At 43.3% G+C, this 20,435-nt stretch overlaps 2 protein-coding genes across 5 annotated transcripts; one reads left to right on the top strand and one right to left on the bottom strand.

Annotated features, from left to right (window-relative positions):
• Nucleotides 1-267: 267 nt before the first annotated feature.
• On the bottom strand, nt 268-2,855 carry LOC143140141 (uncharacterized). 2 transcript variants are annotated; one of them, XM_076300962.1, is made up of 6 exons: nt 2,781-2,855; nt 1,948-1,980; nt 1,817-1,852; nt 1,674-1,703; nt 1,228-1,260; nt 268-1,083 (listed from the first exon to the last, which is right to left on the bottom strand). In XM_076300962.1, exons 1-6 carry the CDS (start codon nt 2,851-2,853, stop codon nt 938-940), a joined length of 351 nt encoding a protein of 116 aa, XP_076157077.1. In that variant the 5' UTR covers nt 2,854-2,855; the 3' UTR covers nt 268-937. The 2 variants fall into 2 exon arrangements, with proteins under 2 accessions (XP_076157077.1, XP_076157078.1); XM_076300963.1 differs by lacking the exon at nt 2,781-2,855 and adding an exon at nt 2,360-2,474.
• A 4,767-nt stretch (nt 2,856-7,622) lies between these two features.
• Nucleotides 7,623-20,292, top strand: LOC143140726 (casein kinase II subunit alpha). Of its 3 annotated transcripts, none has more exons than XM_076301786.1 (13): nt 7,623-7,708; nt 12,062-12,198; nt 13,420-13,531; nt 14,196-14,297; nt 14,655-14,705; nt 14,812-14,871; nt 16,268-16,351; nt 16,966-17,076; nt 17,299-17,400; nt 17,602-17,702; nt 18,242-18,390; nt 19,468-19,545; nt 19,855-20,292. In XM_076301786.1, the coding sequence occupies exons 2-13, from the start codon at nt 12,098-12,100 to the stop codon at nt 19,971-19,973; spliced, it is 1,170 nt and encodes a 389-aa protein (XP_076157901.1). In that variant the 5' UTR covers nt 7,623-7,708; nt 12,062-12,097; the 3' UTR covers nt 19,974-20,292. The 3 variants fall into 3 exon arrangements, with proteins under 3 accessions (XP_076157901.1, XP_076157900.1, XP_076157902.1); XM_076301785.1 differs by having other exon boundaries at nt 19,468-19,557; XM_076301787.1 differs by having other exon boundaries at nt 19,468-19,619; nt 19,855-19,944.
• Nucleotides 20,293-20,435: the final 143 nt, after the last annotated feature.

Genomic DNA, 20,435 nt, shown 5'->3' with positions numbered 1-20,435 from the left:
CATAGGCATACAACAACTGTAACTATTTAATTTTATAACTATGACAATTGAATAAGGGTCATGAAAATGACCTCTGAAAGTATGACAGAAATGATCATTGTAAAATGACGAGTCAAACTTTTTAAATATAGGTCATTCAATTGCTTAAAGAGGTTTATTGTGAAGAAATACAATGAAAGAAAAACATTAACATGTGATTTCTTTGAAAACATTATTTCAAAATGTTAAATACTTGGTGTATAAAAATGATTTTCAATAAAAGAGAGACACACTTTTCATTGAAACACTGTCATTGTGTAAGCATTATTTAATCTACCGTCTGTGTATTAAACATATAGATATATATTAAAGCTGAGCATAAGAATCTTCAGGTTGCCAGCACCAATGTAAGTTAGTCAAGTCTGAATTTAGTGTTTAGTGTGCTGCTTATAGACGGAAGTGTGTATAAAAGTGAGAGCTTAGTGACTGTATGAGCTTTGGAAACATGAAGTGAATTCACCAGGCCGTTAAAGTGCCTTATGCTCACAACTCGATATTGCCATCTCTTGGTTTCAAATCTGAATTGCAGTTACTGCTCAGAAGGAATCTATTCAGGCTACAGATAAAAAAAAAACAGCCTTGACTCTGAGATAAAATGGATCTTTGGAAATGTTTTTGAGCATTATGAGATATACAGATGTATTGTATGAGACTGAGTAGAAAAGGAGTGACTATGAGAACAGACTGTGTGAGTGTGTGTGTTTGTGTGTGTGTGTGTGTGTGCATGTGCATGCGCATGCTTCAGTGTTCCCTTGATGGCTACAAAATATCACACCGTCGGTTCTCTAATTCAAGGTTCCTCAGACACAAATGCCTCTGAGTATACAGTATCATCTTCCATATTTGACTGCCGTAGCCGAAGCCATTCGATCCAACGTCTGCCTCGGACACGGACACCTCATATGTGGCGGCGGGGCCGAGATCTTCTCTTTGTGGTGGCCGGCTTGCGTCGTTTGCCTACAGCTGCTGCCGGCTTTTGAGACTTTGCAGAGCGCTGAACGGGGACGTTTTTCACAGCTTCATCAGAGTCTGCACTCTCGTTTTCTGTGGTGGGAAAAAGGAGGGGGATCAATTTATTTTGTCATTAATTTCTTTTGTCATTAATTATTCATTGTCGTTAACACATGGCCAAGCACTACACTTAAGGAAGCAATCTGTGGTGTGGTGTGTGGCTCTATTTCTCTTTACCATCCTGTTCCTCAGTGCTGGTTTTAGTGGAATCTGTGGTGAAAACAAAGAGTGATTAAAGTAGCTAAATGCTCACATCAAAACAGACATGAAACACCCAACTAAATAGATGTCACTTCTACTGTCCTACAGCCTGAAATGAGTGAAGCGTGAATCACGATTCACAGCCCAGGAATGCAGACGAACAAGGCCTAGTTTCATCTTCACACAGATGAAAGGTGATGTACTGTTTTGTGTGTACATAATCATAATTAACATGTTATAGCTACAATTTACATATGGAATACTATTCAGTTGAGCTTACTGTATATCTTTCTCCAGGTTAGACATATCAAAAAGCTGCTGGCAACACAATATGCTTATAGCCCATACATGTCAATGCCCAAGTATTTGGCACTCATTTTTAAATTCCTATATTGAAGATGATCAGATGGATTCATGCTCACCTGCTGCATGTACGTCATTGAGTTTTTGACCTTTTGTGAAGAAAACAGAACATTTATTAATCTGTTTAATTTCCCTAAATGTCTCATAGATTCATAATACCATTACTCACTCTATATACAGCCACAGAGAACACAAGACTCACCATTGCCCCCTGCCTCTGCACTTGTGCTGCTCAAATCTAAATGTAACAGTAATAACACATTAACACGCTGAAAGACAACCATTATTTCTTGCATTGCCACATGCAAATTAATGGCAGATTTAAATCCTTACCTGTAGTTCCTCCATTGTAATACTGTGGTTCATCTGGACAACAAAAAACATGGTTGGTTATAACAGACCTCTCAATAGTGCACAGACATTCTTACAAAAAAAAAGACTCCCATTTCTGTTTTGCATTTCCTCTTTGGGCCTCCAGATGGCACCATAGGACCTGGTGTTGAGGGTCGCCGTCCCGCCTGAGGAATGTGACACTATGAGCCCGTAAAAATATTCCGCCTGCCCACATGGCATGGCAGGATGCGGAGACGGCCCACGGCTGTCACTCAAGACGCAGCAGCAGCAAGCCACCCTAAAGCGTGATCCTCAGCCCAGGAATGCGGCCGAACAAGGCCGCGGCGTGGTTCACCCTCTCCCTAGAATTATCACTATGCTGTCTGGTATCGGGTAGTGTGGAAATCATCACCTTGTGTTGTCAGAGCAGGAGTCAGGTTCATTTTTCCTCGAAATTGTTCTTCTTTATCTATCTTTGTTCCTCAGACAAGCAGGTGTTTATTTAAGGACTAATAGGCAGCTCCTCAGTTATGCTGGAGGTAAAGTGGTTTACGCCATTTGCTTTTTCTTCAAACTTGTTTGGACTTGATCATGGCCTCAATAATAAGGGCCCCCACTCCAAGTCATTCTACGGAAGGGTGGGGATGATGCATTCGGTTAAAAGTTTCATTTGGGGCCACTCCTAGACACACACACACTTACGCATACACACACTCACGCACACACACACACATACAAAGAAGCTTTGATGTTCCCATAGGGATCAGGTAGAAGCTTGTGCCCTTAAGGTTTTTTTTTTTTCATTTAATAATGACGAATAATGTACGACTCACCGTTGGGCAGATGGGGGAAGACAGCATTCATGCTCTCTGTGTAGAGAGGAAACAACATGGCTGTGACTGGCATGAACATACTGTACCACAAGCAGTGACATGTTGCAGATGCTATGTGACCGTAAAAAAACAGTACTTGCCGGTGGGGGCCTCGTCTGAGGTGGAGTCCTGGTCTGTGGGTGGAGAAAAGGCGAAGTCTTAATTCACCGTCACAGCAAAAGAAACCGTCTGGCTGGCTATACTTGGTTGTGTTATGTCTGATTGTTATATATGATTATGCAGTGGCTGCCTACACTAAGCTGCGCTATTTTCAAAATACTTGGAAAATTAGAAACTGTAAAATTGGTCAAATTTTCAGCCCTTTATATTTACCTGTGGACATGGCTTGAGGATCAGTGCCTGTAGTGTGGACATAAAACAAGCATATTAGTTTTAAAAGACACTTAAAACATGCTTTAAATAAATCTTAAAATGCCCGTTCCAGCTGGCTTCTGACATTTAGCTCAGCTTTCTCCTCCCCTTGACAAGTTCCTCCTGTTCATTCTTCAACGCTTGTGTTCTCCATTCAGAACTTGGTCTGGTCATTTTTGGAAGGCAGATCATATTAAATCAATATCTAGTCCTCCAAGGGCACTCGCAGTACCTGCTTCAAGGTCGGCCTTCACCAGTAGGACTCCCAGGGAGCAGAGGATGAGAATATTCCTGGGGCAAAGAGAGGAAAGGAAACATGGATGGACACCGAATGTTAGTGATAAAGCACAGAACCCATAAGGACCCTATTTAATTTGAAGTGGTCAATGAGGGGGCATCACTGCCGACCAGGAAGCACATAAATAGCCTGGGTTTACTCCGAGTTCATATTCCCATGTGGTAACCAAAGACAGTGATTTATGTTGAGGGTCAGAACCCAGGTCCAAAGAGACTTTAACAGTTCTGCCTTTCCCTCTGCCAAATGCCTTCAATGGCTTCTATACCATGGCAAAGAGCCATTTTAAAGTTGTTATAATGGTCTTTATCATTACATTATCGTTCAAATATTTATTTTTCTTAAGTGTTTAATTATATACACTTATTGGAACTTATGGCATACAATGAGTCTTATATGTGGTTTCATTGGGTATACAAGAGCTTTTCTGTTATGTCAAAACTCGTACAAACCCATTTCTTTTAAAGGTGGAATCATGTTAGTAATCATTCCTTCAGCTAAGTTATTTTGGATTCTGTAACAGACTGTATTCTGGAACGTGACTACAATGAGTTTTCAGACGTACCCCTGAACCTCTTGATTATATGTGAGTATTTTAGAACTGTGGAGCCCTCTGTCTTTTACAGACAATAATTACCAGAAATCTTGTTTATACTTAGACATAACAGGCCTTTGATTTAATTGTTTTATCTTCTCCTATCAGTGTAAGAGGCTCAATATGAAATATGATGTAAAAGTAGACATCAATGACAGTCATTGTTGTACGCCGCTAGCAGTAAATTACCTTATATCTGTGGTTTAAGAGAGAAGATTTCCTGTGCTCACCTTGACAGCATGTTGGGAGGTCAGAGTCCGGGTCCTGAATGGTTACAGTGCGGGGTTGAATATTGCACCTCGGCTGGTCGTGAGGCATGGGCCGAACCTGTAGCTTTTATACCTTTCCAAAGGCCATCGGGGACGTGGGAGGGGGAGGCCCTCTCATTGTGGACTCTTGAAAGAGGAGGAAAGACACACAAAAAAACGCACACATAGGCCTACACACACAGCCTCATCTTAGATTTCATTAATTGCCAGCCTTAATGTAAGGATTCATCTGTCTTTAGTACACTTTTTTTCTCTCTGATATATTTCTCTCATCCCAAAGGGCATATCAAAGGCAAGGGAAATGGCTGTCACTTGAGGAATATCTCATCTCATATTTGTGTTGCTTTCTTCCTTTGTATAACTCATATTTTAATGATACCCTATTTGTTTCAGAGCAGGGGGAAAGGGAGGGTGTGGAAGTGCCAGTCTTGAAAGTTCACCCTTTTATGCTACAGTGACTAAAGCGTTGCTAAGAGCCGGTGCCAGGTAACAAGGTCATAGCTTTGCGCAGAGCTGATGGCATTGGCCGCTGACGGGGAGCTCTGAACCTTGAGGTGAGGTCTGAACCTGCCGGACTGACGTGAATGCCCCCATGGTACCCTCTGGGGATTGGGTGTACTTTCCAGCATTTTTCATCAAAGTGGGACAGTCTCATGAGAGAAAGAGAGAGAGAGAGAGAAGGGGAATCTCCAGATCACCATTACAATTGTGTTGCTAAATGCTAAGTTCATTTACATATAAAGTGATAGCTACTTCAAAGAGGGGAAACTTTCATGCGTCCTTGACATTATGAAGAGCTGTGAAGAATTGTGTATAAGGTTATACTGTACATCTTAAAACAGCACTCCTACCCTCTAAATGGTTGGTATTATATGTCCTTAACTCATTTTGAGTGTTGAACATAGGATATGTACAATACAGTACAACCTTGAGACAAAAAAAGGTTGTGTGGAAGGTTTTGTGGAAATGTCAGAGAATCTATACTTTTTAGCAGTGCACTGTGATCACATGTGATATACATCTGAAACCACTGAACCCAATTTGGGAACTCTGTAACAAACTTGGCAGTGGTAGGGGGAATGTGACTTTAATTTTGAACCATGGTGGCTGGCCTTCTTTGCAATGTCGCATTTGGAAAAAAAAGAAAGTCAGGAGAAATCCAGCTCAAGACATGGTCGATTTCACAGGCTCACGCAGCTAAGACTAATGCCCTTGTAGTGTACAGTCTCCTCCAGAACCTCATCCGCACCAGTCACCTGATCTGCCGGGTCTTTTTGCTCTTTATCAGACGGAACAAATGCCAATGGAAAAAATGAATGGGCCGTCTTCAGACAAGACAGGAAGTCTACCCATCTGGGTTTTACCTTTCCCTGGTTTGTAAGGAGGCCCAGAGCAGAAAAATGGAGAGGTCTTCTCTGGAGTAGAGCAAGGGGTGAGGGCGGTGATAATAGGAGAAAGTGGTCCTCTGTAATAGAGTTACATCTCACACGTCCAGTGCGGCTGGTATTTAGGCTTTGCTTTTTCCTCGTATCAAAGGAGCCCTCTGTCTGCGCACTAAAAGGATTTCACTCTGTAAGTGTAAAGGGATAATTAACCGTTGAGGATCCTTCCCTCGGTCACATTGTGGTGGGGCTGACCAAGCAGTTTATCGGTCTTTTCACGCAAAATAGTCGAGATGAGAGCCTTTGAAAGCTGGTAATGTCAGATTAACATGTGCATGAGTAGACTGGTCTCCTAAAGTTCCAACCTAAGCAACACATTTGAAAGGAAGTGTATTTCAACGTTACTGGCAGGATTCTTATACAGTCGATAAGATAAAAAAAGATATGCCATATAACTCCAGCCTGTGCATTAGAGCATTTAACCACTTGGGAAAAGTTCAAGGGTTTATAAACATCAGACTGCACTTGCTGACCCTGTCTATTTTTTTATATTTACTATAAACAGAACAGCACAGTTTGGGTAGAAACTTATTACAATGACAACAGTACAGATTCTTATCATCTTGAGAAAGCTTCAGAATGTTTGTTGGAAGGAGGGGGGAAAGAAAGCTGATATACAGCACATTTGTCCTAAAATTTAATTTTATATTCTGATATTTTCCAGACAGCAACAGCCTGCTATCACCATTTCTCCCATGCTCAAATTCCTCATTTGACTCAGAGTTCTGTTACACACTCTGTAGCGTGATGACACAAATGCATAACACCGTCAAGGTCTGAGAAGGAGAAGGCATTCTGTCAAGGCCGGCACTTGATCTAAGGATTGAGGCCAACCTAGTAAATTAACTGTAATTATTTAGAGGCAATTTCCCTCACTTTCCATCATCATGAAAAATTACACCCCATAACCGGCACATACCAGACAGGATTTATTAAAGCAGCGATGGTATTGGATGGCTTTTTAATATAAACTGTCACACATGATGCCTTTGTGTGTCCAGTGGTGTGGGAGGAATAATCTATGGACATGCACTCGAGGTGCTGTCAGATCTGATGGTAGACTGCTGATCTGCAGGCCTCACTGGTTGATGAACTCGGTGTTTATGAGACTTCCTGCAGAGCTCTCCGGTGAGCCATATGAGGCAGTGTGGCATTGCCAAGTCAGATAAGAGGCTTGCTTTGCCTGCACACCATTGGAATCTACAGGGCATCTGCTACACTTAACTACATAAAAGTTATTTAGCCGAGATTCTAAAACAATGCCCAATGATCTCTTCTGTTTTTTTTTTACTTAGTTGAACTCGCATGATATTTAATGCCGAGTTTAAACTAGCCTATTGAGGTAATAGGCAATAGATTATGTTTTTTTATGAAATTATTAGGTCTGTGAGATAGCCTGCTGTGTGGATGCTGTGACTTGTATCAAGCTGCATATATGACTTCTGCCTAATTTCTGCCCTATGCCATTTCCTAAATTTTCCCCAGGATAAATAAAATATCTGTCTCTATACATCTCGTTATCTAGCCATAGGCCTATCTATTTTCCATGTGGAGTTGTTCTTCAGATATTTCACATTTCAGTATAAAGATGACACAAGGTAGGCTATTATAGGCGTGGCTGCATCCTTCCACAACACTTCGTATTGCTCATAAAAACAAACAGAAATGATACACATAATATTATGTGTAATAACAGAGAATGTCTAGGGCTCTGGTAATAATCACATTCTCTGACTGATTTCACCAATAGTTCCACCCAAGCACAACTTATCATGTTTTTGTGTTTGCGCCACCATGAGGTAGGGAGGCTATTCATTCACAAGTGCATTCATCGCTTTCATTACAAAACTTGTTTGCCGGAGTCTAGTCTATGGTCTGCGGGAGCCGCCATATTGTCATCCCTGAAGAAACGAGAGGTAATTCACTGTGTCTTTTGGACTTATAATACATGTTTCCCCCCGCCTAACACTATATGAAGGATGTTATTGAAGTGTGAAGCTTTGCTGCTGTCAGTTCTCAGTGCGTGCGATTTTTCGAACGTTTAGAATTAGTGGGCATCCAGCTAGCGCGCTAACTAGCGAGCTATCGTGGTGGCGCTTTTAGCCAGCTAGGCGTTGGGGCTTTACTCGTAGCCTGGGATTTCTAGATTGTGCCTCTGCCTTCTGGATACCACGAGAGAGCTTTTGAACAACCAACGATAGATATAACAATACACTGTGTTCACTAAGTAATGCTTTAAATGTTGATTGTGTAGCAATGACGTGTAAACGGTCTCCACATTTTCTTAGTCTTTAACCGATTTTCATCATCTGAAGATGGCTGCATCCCCCAAAGCCAGATCCTCCAGTCAATCATGTTCTTAACGAGTAAAGATAACGTTGTAGTTTTCTCTTAGTCAGCCTGAAATGCTGACAAGTTTGTTAAAAGCCAGTGGGTAATTATTGTTAAGCGTATATATTTTTTTATAAACATCACTAATATTGCCGTATCGTTCGTCGAGAGGTGGTCGGTAACTACAAGTGTGCCACATTAATCTAACCTTAACCAGCTAACGATAGCTATCTAGTAGCTAGCCTAGCTGTGAGTTATCCATAGCTAACTTGGTTGGTAGATGGCTAACGTCAGTCACCTTACTGAGCAAGCTAACTTGCTCGCCTAGCTTTGATGCGAGGTTGGTCTTGGTCAAGAGTTAATAACGCACGCTCATCATTGATGGATTTGATGCAGTTTAGTTATCTAGATAGCTTTCTAGCGTAGGTAACGCCAACCTTGTAACAAGGAAAACAGATCCCAACGTTAGCCGGCTGGAACCTCTGGATTCACTGTTAACTGGCGCTAAACTCCTCGAAACGACAAATAAAAGTGGATCTGCTGGCGCGGTACTGGTTAGCTAGTTTGGTAGGTGATGGTGGATTGCAGCAATAATAGTAGCTAACGTTCAAGTGATTCAACAAGCCAGTTGGGGGGGCGGACTAGTAGAAGAATGATTTAGCGAATGCTTACCCTCCTCCTACTTTCATGCATTGGTTGAAGTTAACTTGCCATTTATGGCCCTAATCTAATGATTGCAAATGCACCCCATGTACCTGGCAGAAATAAAGGGAATGTTCATTCTGACATGTCCACCTTTCTGATGCAGAATTTTACTCTGATCATTAGTGTATAGCTAGAATCGCTAACTTAGTTACATTAAGGAAGTGGTAGTTTGCTTACAGAATACGTAAACCAAGTATCGCTAACTTAGTTACATTAAGGAAGTGGTAGTTTGCTTACAGAATACGTAAACCAAGTAGAAAGCTGGCCAAACCATTCTTACATACGCTTACCTCCCTGGCCTAGAACAATCAATCATTGGTATCTATTGTGGATATACAATAGATTGACAATCGCTTGAACAGATCGAATTTGAATGGCTACATTAAAAATTGTCAGCTTGTTTCTGCTCCTCAGCTTCTCAGATCCTTTGATGACTAACACACACCCTGCACCCCCCTCTGACTTTTAGCAGATTCATGGCAGATTCATCACGTAACCCAATTCTGCCCTGCATAAATGATAATTATGATGGCGCCTCTTTCCTCCGTTGTGCCCTCGCCAATCTCCACCACTACCGGCCTGCCCACTCCTGCTTCTCTGCCAATGTCTCCTGTTGTCAAACTAGTTCATTTCAGCTTCATGTACTGCCACTCCATCGAGGCCTGTAGCGAGGCTAGGTATTGATCATGCCAACCATGAACCCGAGTGCATATCAGGAGTACTGATTAATACAGCCAACCCTCAAAAGATGGGAAAGAAAAGGGCTTTCCCGTTTGTTTTCTTGTGGGTGCGTGATCCAGGAAACTTTCAGAAAATCAAAAATTGGTCGCACTCCAATTTTTTTTTTCTCGCTTATTTATTTTACTAGCAACAGGGGTAAGTGAACAAATGTTTCGGCCTTATGACCTCCGTCAGTGTGTGGAACAGGGCATGCCATAGTTTGGACTTTACGTCAGTGTCTTTGCATTACCTATATTTGACTTGCTCAACAGTACGATGGTAGGTGAAGTGCATGGTGTCACAGGGCCAGGTGTGGCTTTGTTTGCAAGCTTACATTCATTCACCCAACTGTGCTGTGTTCCACCCATAATCTCAACACAGCACAGTTCAGCCTCAACATTTGAATCCCACTTGTTAAAGCATTGAATTTGATTACTTAAAATTAAATTAATTAAAATAAATGTCAAACTAGGCGAACAATCAGCACGTTCACCCTGGAGCAAATTGTTACGTAATTGTAATTGCTAAATTCCAACGTCTCTAGATAAATCTACCCATATATATATATATAAAGGCAATATAAAGCCTATAGGCTTATTTATTTTAGATAATATAAAGCCTATAGGCTTTTTTTTTTATTTACCTGTTATCGGTGACGCTTGTTTATGTACACGTGTGTCTGTGAATTGCCTGTGATATTACTGTATTTTAGTATGTGTACATTTAGTATCTGTGATACTGATGAGTGAGTTAGTAACAGGATGATTTAGTATTTAATCCCACCTCACTCTCATCTGTTGTCTCCCACCTGAAGGCAAGCGCTGACTGCTCAAGTGAGGATGGGTGTCACTGTTACACCGATCAGCCTGCCATTGGTGTGTGCTCTACTTTCACTTGACCCCAGATTCTCTTCTCTCTTTGTTTGGGTCCAGTATGCCTTGCTTCTACCAGATCTTTAGCTTTAAGCTACCTAAAAATCAGTCACGTTGAAGTTCAGAGCCAGCAAGCAACCAAAAGATAACAGGATATGGGAAATGGAAGCTCTATTTTGTGACTGGAAGCATCTGTCATTGATGAGGTCGGGAAGTTGAGTTGATGGAGGGGAAAGATGCAGAGGACACCGGTAACCACAACAGACTTCTTCCTGTTCTTCTTCCCGGCATCTTCCCGTTGGCTGCTTACCTTCTGCTGTTCAGTTCGGGTTCAGAGGCCGATGTTGAGACTTGGCCTTTTGATTCCTGAATGTTGAGTAATTGGATGTAGTCTACTCTCCTACTGTGACCACCCCACCTCCCACTCTAAGCTCGAGGTAAATAAAGCTGCTCTACTCTGAAGGTGGCGCAGACCTTGTGACTGAGCCCAGCATGCAGTGGCTCTTATTTATGAGTCCTACTTGTATGAAAGTGGATCAGTAAGACTGTTTCTAAAGAGCTCCCTTGACTAGCCCTGGAACTGGTTTGTTATCTGTTTTAGTCTCAATTGCCTAGAGTATGGCTGAGTGTAATTTTTATACTGTAATATTTGTCTGTATATTATTTACCTGCATAGGGACATGTTGGAACAAATTTACGTGGATAAATTGTGGCAGTAGTGTCCAAACCTTAGTATACATCAGTACATAGCCATGCCAAAAGGTTAAATATGGACCTTTTGGAATAGTATCATCTTTTTCCGTAACTGCACTGAATCCACAAGGAATGTATGAGAACGTATTCTTTGGAACACTCAGCACAGCCCAAGGTGTAGCTTAAGTGCCAGCATAAAGCATCCTTTGAAACCCCCTTTTGATTTTCAGGAAATTGTGGGACCTGCTGGTCAGTAGCTGTTGTTACTTTTCAGAATGCTCATCACTTCCAAGTCATAAGACCAGAGAATGAAAGCAGCGGAGAACAAACAGAGGCACATTCTTGGTGATTAAGCCCACAAAACTGTGCATCTGAATCCATTTAGTTCAGCCTGCTCTTGTTGTGCCATTAGCCTATCTGGCGCAGAGTAAAGTTCAAGTTTTCAAACGCCGTACGAGTCACAGCCTCGCGGCCCCATCAACAAGAGAAGAAGAGCTCACTTTGGTCCCAACTCAGCAGTCTCACAACTATTGAGAACAGGAAATGGTTTAATCTGAGGCATGGAACTTTTTTTTCTTTTTGTTCTTTCTTTCATTTGCCATTCCACTTTCTTGTTGAGTCTTTTATTTGCAAGCTTTTAAAGTAAGGCCCCGTATTTTTAGTTTGTGCACGACTTGTGCAATGCTCGCTTTTGTCAGTGTGAGGAGGCTGCATGCAAACTAGGTCATGGATTTCATGCCTTCAGCGATGTTGACGAAGCATGGAGCTCCACGGGACGGTGACGTGCATCGCCGGGCACCACGCTAAACAAACACGTGTAGCCTGATGTATTTTCTTCTGGATTTTGTATCACCTTCTTATCTGTCTTTTGATCTCTTTCCCTCTCTTCTTCTTTCTTTCTTTCTTTCTTTCTTTCCTTCCCTCCCTCTCTTCCTGTTTCTCTTCCAGCCTTGAGCACAGAGCCGCCGCAGCATTCTCCTGGTCATGTCTGGTCCGGTCACCAGCCGATCCCGGGTCTACCCCGACGTCAACACACAGAGGCCGCGCGAGTACTGGGACTATGAGTCACACGTGGTGGAGTGGGGGTGAGTGTTGCACCACAGATGAAGAATGAATGAATGAATGAATGAATGAATAAATGAATGGATGGATGGATGGAGGGATGGAGTGAGGTGGGTGTTGAATGGTGAGTGGAAGAAGTGGTAGTGAAAGCAGTGGGTGGCATGTACAAATGGCTGAGATGGGCATGCATGTCAGGGTATCTTGGGGTGGGAGATGTTTTAGAAATGCCTGAAGTGTGTGTTTTGTGAGGTGTGTGTTGATGCAGAGGCTGTGGCACATACCTCCCATTATACACATCAGCCTCCAGGATCGGGAATATGGATTCTGCTGTGGATTTGAAACGTTTTTCTTTTTCCATCTCTCAACAAACTCCCTTCCCTCTCCCATCACCGAAGAGTCCTTAAATCATGTTACATTTCTTGGGGATGTCCATGTAGAGAATGGGACCAGAGGGGTTTTGGAGATGGAGTGATTCCATGTTGGAGATGTACATTTTGGGGGGTCTGGGGGCAATTTTTTTCACCACTGCCTTAAAATGGTGCTAAAATGTTGGGAGACAACCCTCAAATAGTTTTCAGAGTATTCTGAGTTTTTTTTGGGGGGGAGGGGGGGGCGGGGCATTTTGCCCTTTGCCCCCATTCATTTCTGTCACTGGATTGGGAATTGAGAGGATACGAAGGCAGTAGGTGATGGGGATGGTGGCAGAGATGGTCTAAGCCGGATGTGGTGTGGTGTGGCGTGGCCTGTGCTGCAAAGCGGTGTGCTCCACCGGCAGGCCTGTCCTCCCTACCACTGAGACAGAGAGGGGGAGACGAAGAATGAGAGGAAGAGAGAGGGAGAGGGGAGACAGAGACGGAGGGAGAGAGGGAGAGAGAGGGAGAGGGGAGACAGAGACGGAGGGAGAGAGGGAGACTGCTGCAGGTATTTGCTTCCATATGTGCTTGTTTTATGGCCCGTCTCTAACCCAGGGCTTCGCAGGAATGCGCTGGCCTCCTCACTGCAGCAGGCAGGCCCCGAGCTTCAGCAGCCGCAGATCATGCACTGACATTTACGCTTTCTCTCCCCTCTTTCTCTCTCTACCTATATCTCTTTTCTATATTCTCTCTATCTGTCTGTGTTGGTCTGTCTGATCTCTCTCTCTCTCTCTCTCTCTCTCTCTCTCTCTCTCTCTCTCTCTCTCTCTCCCCTACCACTTTCTGTTTCTTTGTCTGTCTGTTTTTTCCTTTTCCTCGCCACGTCTTCAGGAATCAGGATGACTACCAGCTGGTGCGAAAGCTCGGCCGAGGCAAATACAGTGAGGTGTTTGAGGCAATCAACATCACAAACAATGAGAAAGTCGTCGTCAAAATACTAAAGGTAAAGAGAAAAAGAGAAAACAAAGCACTGCACAGCTTCTATGCCTGACCATGGAGGGAGGCTATTCATTCCCTTTTCAACTCCCATCTCCTGACCCCCCCCCCACACACACACACACACACACACACACACATACACAGAAAATGATATCCTATTCCTGTTCTTGGTCCTATTCCTTCTAACATGATGGAACAGGAAATGGTGTCTTTTTTTCCCTTTCCTTTTCCTTCCTTCCTTTTTTTTGAATGTTTATTTTGATGTATTACTGATGCAGACTGAGGGGTAAATGTCTACAGAGAGAAAATTCATCTGGATGGGATCCAGCCTAATGAAGCCTTTTCCCCAGCCCTGCCAAACCTACCCCATTGTACATGCTTATTTTGACATTGTAAAGACCAAGTGGGTGCCTTTTGCTAAATGCCAGAGGACATTGTTATTCTTTTTCTTAAAGCTGTTGCAGTTGAACATGTGTGGGATGCGTGTTTATGTCTGAATTTAGCTTTTATGAATTCAAGCAGTTTTGTTTTTTTAACCCAATGTGTGGCCATAGGCAAATGTCATCATTAAAAAAGACTTATTACATATTTCCTGTTTTATTCTTGATTGACAAGTGGATAGACCTAGGCATTCCCTTTTGAGTTATTTTGTTTCTTTCCGCATGCAGCCAGTAAAGAAGAAGAAAATCAAGCGAGAAATTAAAATTCTAGAAAACCTGCGAGGAGGTCCCAACATCATCACACTTTTAGACATCGTCAAGGACCCCGTGGTGAGTGCCCCAACAATCTCAGCCAAAGAAACATTACTAGCACTTATCAGGTCACTCACAGGGAGCATACACTGGGCACGTAACTGAAGCTCTCTGTTCGTGGTACATCTACAATTAGCTGCCACTATAATCAATGGAACTGGCTACACCAGTCGTGATGGCAGCTTGTACGTTCGAAAAAATGAAAGCGGTCTTCTAAAACTATTTTTACACTTGGGGAACGGAACGCTTCAGTTGCAGACCAGTGTAGCCCGGGCCTCGGAAATGATTGATTAAATCTACCACCCTTCTCTACATCTCTCTCTCTGTCTGTCTGTCCTGTCTGTCTGTCTGTCTGTCTGTGTCTGAACTTTACAGTCTCGGACGCCAGCTCTGGTTTTTGAACATGTTAACAACACAGACTTCAAGGTAAATGCTCCATTCCCTCTCATATTCTCATGCTCTTTTTAGGTCCTTAAGTCTTAGCACATGTGAGTGAAATGACCTAACTTTTTCTTTCCTTTTTCACCCCCAGCAATTGTATCAAACGCTATCGGACTACGACATACGGTTTTACATGTACGAGATATTAAAGGTAAGCTCTCCCTTCTTTGTTTCACACTCCCTTCTCTGTTTGCTCTTGTTGTCCCTTTTGGATAAGGGCATCAAAACATTATCAGATGCATGTCTGATCAGGCGTGATACCATTCCAGTGAAAATGATCAGTCTGGATTGACATGTTTGATCTTGCATTACCCTTTTCTCCCACACAGCCACTCCAACCCTCTTCGTAACGTAACCACAGCCCTACACTGAATCATATAGACTAATGCATGCTTTGAGGCGACGAATGAGTCTTATGTGTAGAGTAAAAGCCTCAAAAGCTGCTGATATTGCATTGTGCACTTACATGAATACCTCCCCTTTAGTTACGCCCTAAGAGGCCGTGGATGCTGTGGTGGTGCTAGGCGCCAGCTTCCCCTTTGGCCTTTGCTCTGCTGCAGCTGCAGAGAATCAGCTTAGTGGTGAGGGCCTCGCAATGGCCGGCTAGCCCCATATGGAACTGACATGTGTTAAAGTCATGACAACTTATTTGTGGACGGGGGGGCCTGCTCTGAGACCTCCTCTCCTCCTCAATGTTGTCTCTCCTCCCTCCCTCTCTCACACTTGGGCCCCAGTGCTCGAGATTTCAGCCTCAGCAGCTCTTTGTTGTTTGAAGTGCTCAAAAACAGCAACACTGGTCATCTTTTATATTTAAACACCACGGATGCACACACACACACACACACACACACATAAACACCCATGTAAACATACGCCTACAAACTTCTCTCCCCACTGCAGCCTGTTGGTCATCCATTTACACTTGTATGCCTCCAGTGACACGTCTCAAGGGCTCCAGTTGGTGTGACGCTCTAGAATTGAAGCTTATAATGAAACAAGGCCCTTGTTGCTCTCATTTCTGCAGTAGTCTCCTGCTCTGATCCAAGGGGTCTTTTTCTCTCCTCTCATTGGCTGGGATGGATGCCAAACTGGGCCCTCTCTTCTACTGATTGGCTAGTTAGTTGGTCATGTGGGGGTTTGGAGGTGAAGGGGAGGGTGTAACTCCTGCCATACTCAGGTGTGTTAAGCTGGATCACTGAAAGCCGAGCGCAGCTCAAGCAGAAAGAGCATCTGCCACTGCCGCTTCTTCATCCCACAGAACAGAAACAACATGGCCAGCCTCCATCCCCTCCCCCACCTTCAAAGGAGACTCAGTGGCGCTCTGCGCAGCTCTGTAGGGGTCAGCTGGGGTCACTCTCAGGGAAACGGGGTCACCAGTGCATTCGGTTACAAACGGATCTTCTTCTAAGGAGGTTCAATCGGGTGCAACTACCAGAGAGCAGTGTGTCAAAGAAGCTGTATATGAAATGGGACGAAGAGGGGCATTTTCATGTTTAAAATATTTTCCATCAACTGAAATCGTCTTTACGTCCTTTCTGTGTCCATAGGCCTTGGACTATTGCCACAGTATGGGAATCATGCACAGAGATGTTAAGCCACACAACGTCATGATTGACCATGAACACAGAAAGGTAATAGTCCCTCCTGATTGGTTAAATGTTCTGTTATCTGTGTAACAGTGGACCCTGAACAGAGATTTGTCAGTGGTGATCATTCTTTAAATATAAAGGTTAAGGATGAGGTTCTTTGAATGTCTTCTTGTGTTATCCAGCCTTTCTTGAAGTCTATATGTTTCAGTAGAAATTTAAATAGGGTTTACCAATACAAAGCAAGTTGGCACCATCCGTGAGGGTTTAATTATCACCTTTTGTTCAGTTCTTAGGGTAATCATGTTTCATTCAAAGGAAAGTTCTATTAAGTGTGTGTCCTTAATCCACCTAGTCTATCAGTAACACATTCATTAGTAAGGCACCAACTCTATAGCCTTTTGACCCTTTCACTGACAGACTAGTTTTAATTAACATTTAACATAACATAAACATTTATTGGAGACAGAAACATTTGGAAGGCCATGATGCTTTTGAATGTAATACACTGACCAAAATGCTTTTCATGTGCAATGTAAATGTGTTTTTGGATGGACATGAAGATGGTTCCATGCCCATGGATTCAGGTCAGGAATGGGGGAAGCTGAATGTTTGCATGGTTCAGTGAAAATACTAATTTCTGTTCCGTCTGTCCGCAGCTCCGCCTGATAGACTGGGGTCTTGCAGAGTTCTACCACCCAAGCCAGGAGTACAACGTGCGAGTGGCTTCCCGATACTTCAAGGGACCGGAGCTACTGGTAGACTACCAGGTCAGAAATGGAAAGCCCCTCTTTGCAAGTGTGAATGAATTGAATTGAGCTTGGTTCAATTCAACCAACCAACCCCGCCACCCCCATTGTCTTGTGGATGTTTTAATTTTTGGGGTCGTTGGGATGCCTCTGGAATATGCTCATTGTTGATGGCTTCAGAAACAAAAGCTACAAAATACCGTTGACGTGTGTTTTGAATTTCATTTTTTGTTTGTTTTGCAGATGTATGACTACAGTTTAGACATGTGGAGCTTAGGATGCATGCTGGCCAGTATGATCTTCAGGAAAGAGCCCTTTTTCCACGGCCACGACAACTATGACCAGGTATGTCTGGTGTGCATGCAAAGGCAAGCACACACACAGAAACCGATACATATACAGCCACCAAGTGGTTTTCCCTGAGCGGTACAGGTAAAATCTATGATCACATTTGTGTCTACTGCCACCTGGTGTCTGAGAGGCACTTGTCCTCAATCTCTTCCTCTTAACCTCCTCCCTCTCATCCTCCTTGTTTTTCTCCATCAGCTTGTACGAATCGCAAAAGTCCTGGGCACAGAAGACTTGTATGACTACATTGACAAGTACAACATTGAATTAGACCCTCGGTTTAATGACATATTGGGCAGGTAGGTTTAACTCCCAATTTTTTTCAGATACGAGAACATCCTTTGCAAGTGTTTGATAGCATGTTTTGCTAGAACATATCAGTAGAAGTGTGTTGCTGGCCCCAGCAGTGGCGCGACTGGCTGGGGCACCTGCACTGTACGCCGGCGACCCGGGTTCGATTCCCGCCCCGTGGTCCTTTCCGGATCCCACCCCGACTCTCTCTCCCACTCACTTCCTGTCAATCTCCACTGTCCTATCTAATTAAAGGCATAAAAAGCCCAAAAAATATACTTAAAAAAAAAAAAAAAAAAGTGTGTTGCTATTGTCCTGAGATCAGTTTGACATGTCCCCAACGTATAAAGTGGATTTCCACCTTGCGGATCTGTAGAATAGTATTCAGTACTTAGACATTTATCTGTAAGATAGTAACTCTGATCAGATTATCGCAGTGTTCTTTGTAATCCGTGATGAGGAATTTATTGTGTACAGAAGCATTTAAACTGTTAGCACAGTTGAATTGGAAACGATAACTCACCTCCTATTCTCTCTGCCTCCGCAGACATTCTCGGAAGAGGTGGGAGCGCTTTGTGCACAGTGAGAACCAGCATCTGGTGAGCACAGAGGCCTTGGATTTCCTGGACAAGCTGCTGCGCTACGACCACCAGGCACGCCTCACAGCCCGAGAGGCCATGGAGCACCCCTACTTCTGTGAGTGTCCCTCTCCCCCTCCCTTATGTCCAACTGCTCTGTGGTCCCTCACCCGCCCTAATTCCCATTCTGAAGGCCTCCGCACATAGCCGCTGACATAAGTGCACCGAAATTTTCACTTACCAACATTTTCAGCTGACAAGCATTCGATAAACACAGGGTTCCCCACGGGTCTTGAATTTTCTGAAATATCAAGGCATTTTAATAAAGACTATTCCAGACATGGAAAGTCAGGGAATTACATACCTTTTGGTGCAAATTCATAGCCTTGTTAAAACCAGACTTATACACTTTGTGAATAGAGTTTGGGGACTCACTATTGGGATACTTTTCCAACACCAACTTTTCCAATGGTGACGGGCATAGACATAGCATTAACTTTGGTTAGGCTGGACCAATGATTTCAATCACATTCATCAAGGATTCCTAACATTACTTCTTACTTTGCCTTATCTTTACAACCTTTACGACACTAAACAGTAATGGCTACCCTACACGACTTTGCTTAAATCGTTGGTCAGTGACGTCATTTCAACGTACCATAAATTTTAGTAGTAGGTCAAGGAAATTCAGTGAAAAGTTTATTGAACGGAGGCGACAAAAATGGAACTAAATCGCAATCTACAAGGCAGCAACAGACGGGTTCCGCAGGTAGGCGGGGTTGTATTGGAACCAATGGAATCTAATGTAATCCACGCCTATGTGCGGAGGCTTTAACAGCTCATTCACACAGTCACCATGACAATGACTGCTGTAATAATGTGATCGCTCTAGCTGATCATAACGTCCACACCACACATTATAATAACGACATGAAGAGCACTCAGTGTGATTTTGTGAACGAAAGAAATGCTGATAGCCCATTGGAATCGACTGAGTTTAAGGAATCGCATGAAGAATATTCCTCAGAGGTTTTCCCCGTTTGTCACAGTGGACACTCTTTTACAGTCACGGTTGTTTTATTATAGTTGTTTACTTAGCATTGTTAGCATTGTGGACGGACCTTAACAGTTCTTATATCCAGCTTCTGCAGCCCCGTGTGCTCACGCTGGCGTTCTGCTGTGTGTCCCTCATCAGATCCCATAGTGAAAGACCAGGCCAGGATGGGCTCCACATCAGGACTGTCAACAGGCTCCACCCCCGTCAGCTCGTCCAGTATGATGACTGGTACAACACACACAGATACATGCAGCTACATGTTGACTGGTTAAATTGACTGGTTGTCTTGGGTAATTTCACCCATAGCTTAAGTTCTTTCTTTGAATATAATGTGGAATTTGGAAAAGTATTTGATCTCTCATGCTGACAGACAAATGTTTGTTTATGGGTTTTAAACAGCTAGTCGTTCGGCTCAAGCTAATGAGTCTACCGCTTTTAACAGAGACATACGGAAGACTGTATAGTACAGTTCTGCTTAGATGTAAAACCCCCAGTACAAATCCCTGTGTTCTTGGTCTGTTGCAGGCATCACGTCCATGTCCTCCTCCCAGCAGCCGTTGGGCAACATGGCTGGCTCTCCGGTCATCTCGTCCCCCAGCGCTCTGGCCACGCAGGTTCCCGCGGCAACAGGGGCGCAGCCCTAAGCCACTGTTTCAGTGCTGCTGCCGTCAAACCCCGCCCCCCCTCAAACGACCCGGCCCCCCTCCCCGGCCACATTTTTATGTCGAGTATACCGAACCAAGAGAAGAGAACAGACACAATTAGGTTCCTTTTTTTGTTTTCTTTTTTCCATACAATAATTATATATTGAAATTCGGGCGCAAAAAAGCAGAAGATATGACGTTGCTTTTGTGTCCGGATTGAAAAAGTGTAGCTGCGTTCTTTGATGACAGTGTCTAGAAATGCAACTACAATGTAGAAAATGAAAAATGGATAATAAAATTTATTTTATATGTCCCTAAAGTCCTATTCATTATTTGCTTGTGACTAGTGTGTGCGTCGGTGTTCAGGAGGGGCTGACTAGATTCTACTGTGGACAAATGTGTTGCATCTTCTGATGAAACACATAGTCTAGACGTTTCAGTGGACATTAAGAAATTGAGTCA

This window comes from Alosa pseudoharengus, unplaced genomic scaffold (assembly GCF_046254945.1).
Source record: "Alosa pseudoharengus isolate Yale_2024_CS ecotype anadromous, Long Island Sound unplaced genomic scaffold, YU_APseudo_1.1 YU_APseudo_1.1_scf_23, whole genome shotgun sequence".
Lineage (NCBI taxonomy): Eukaryota > Metazoa > Chordata > Actinopteri > Clupeiformes > Clupeidae > Alosa > Alosa pseudoharengus.
Note: the sequence above shows the minus strand (reverse complement) of the source record. Positions and strands in the feature narration are given on the sequence as shown.

What these genes read in the sequence shown, in the direction of transcription:
- LOC143140141 (XM_076300962.1), bottom strand. Translation starts at nt 2,853, where the DNA reads ATGCCAGTCACAGCCATGTTGTTTCCTCTCTACACAGAGAGCATGAAT. An exon ending in TTACAATGGAGGAACTACAG is followed by an intron (nt 1,853 to 1,947) that starts GTAAGGATTTAA and finishes TGTTACATTTAG; the next exon opens with ATTTGAGCAGCACAAGTGCA. An exon ending in TGCAGAGGCAGGGGGCAATG is followed by an intron (nt 1,704 to 1,816) that starts GTGAGTCTTGTG and finishes TCTTCACAAAAG; the next exon opens with GTCAAAAACTCAATGACGTA.
- LOC143140726 (XM_076301785.1), top strand. Translation starts at nt 12,098, where the DNA reads ATGTCTGGTCCGGTCACCAGCCGATCCCGGGTCTACCCCGACGTCAAC. An exon ending in AGCTACTGGTAGACTACCAG is followed by an intron (nt 17,077 to 17,298) that starts GTCAGAAATGGA and finishes TTTGTTTTGCAG; the next exon opens with ATGTATGACTACAGTTTAGA. An exon ending in GCCACGACAACTATGACCAG is followed by an intron (nt 17,401 to 17,601) that starts GTATGTCTGGTG and finishes TTTCTCCATCAG; the next exon opens with CTTGTACGAATCGCAAAAGT.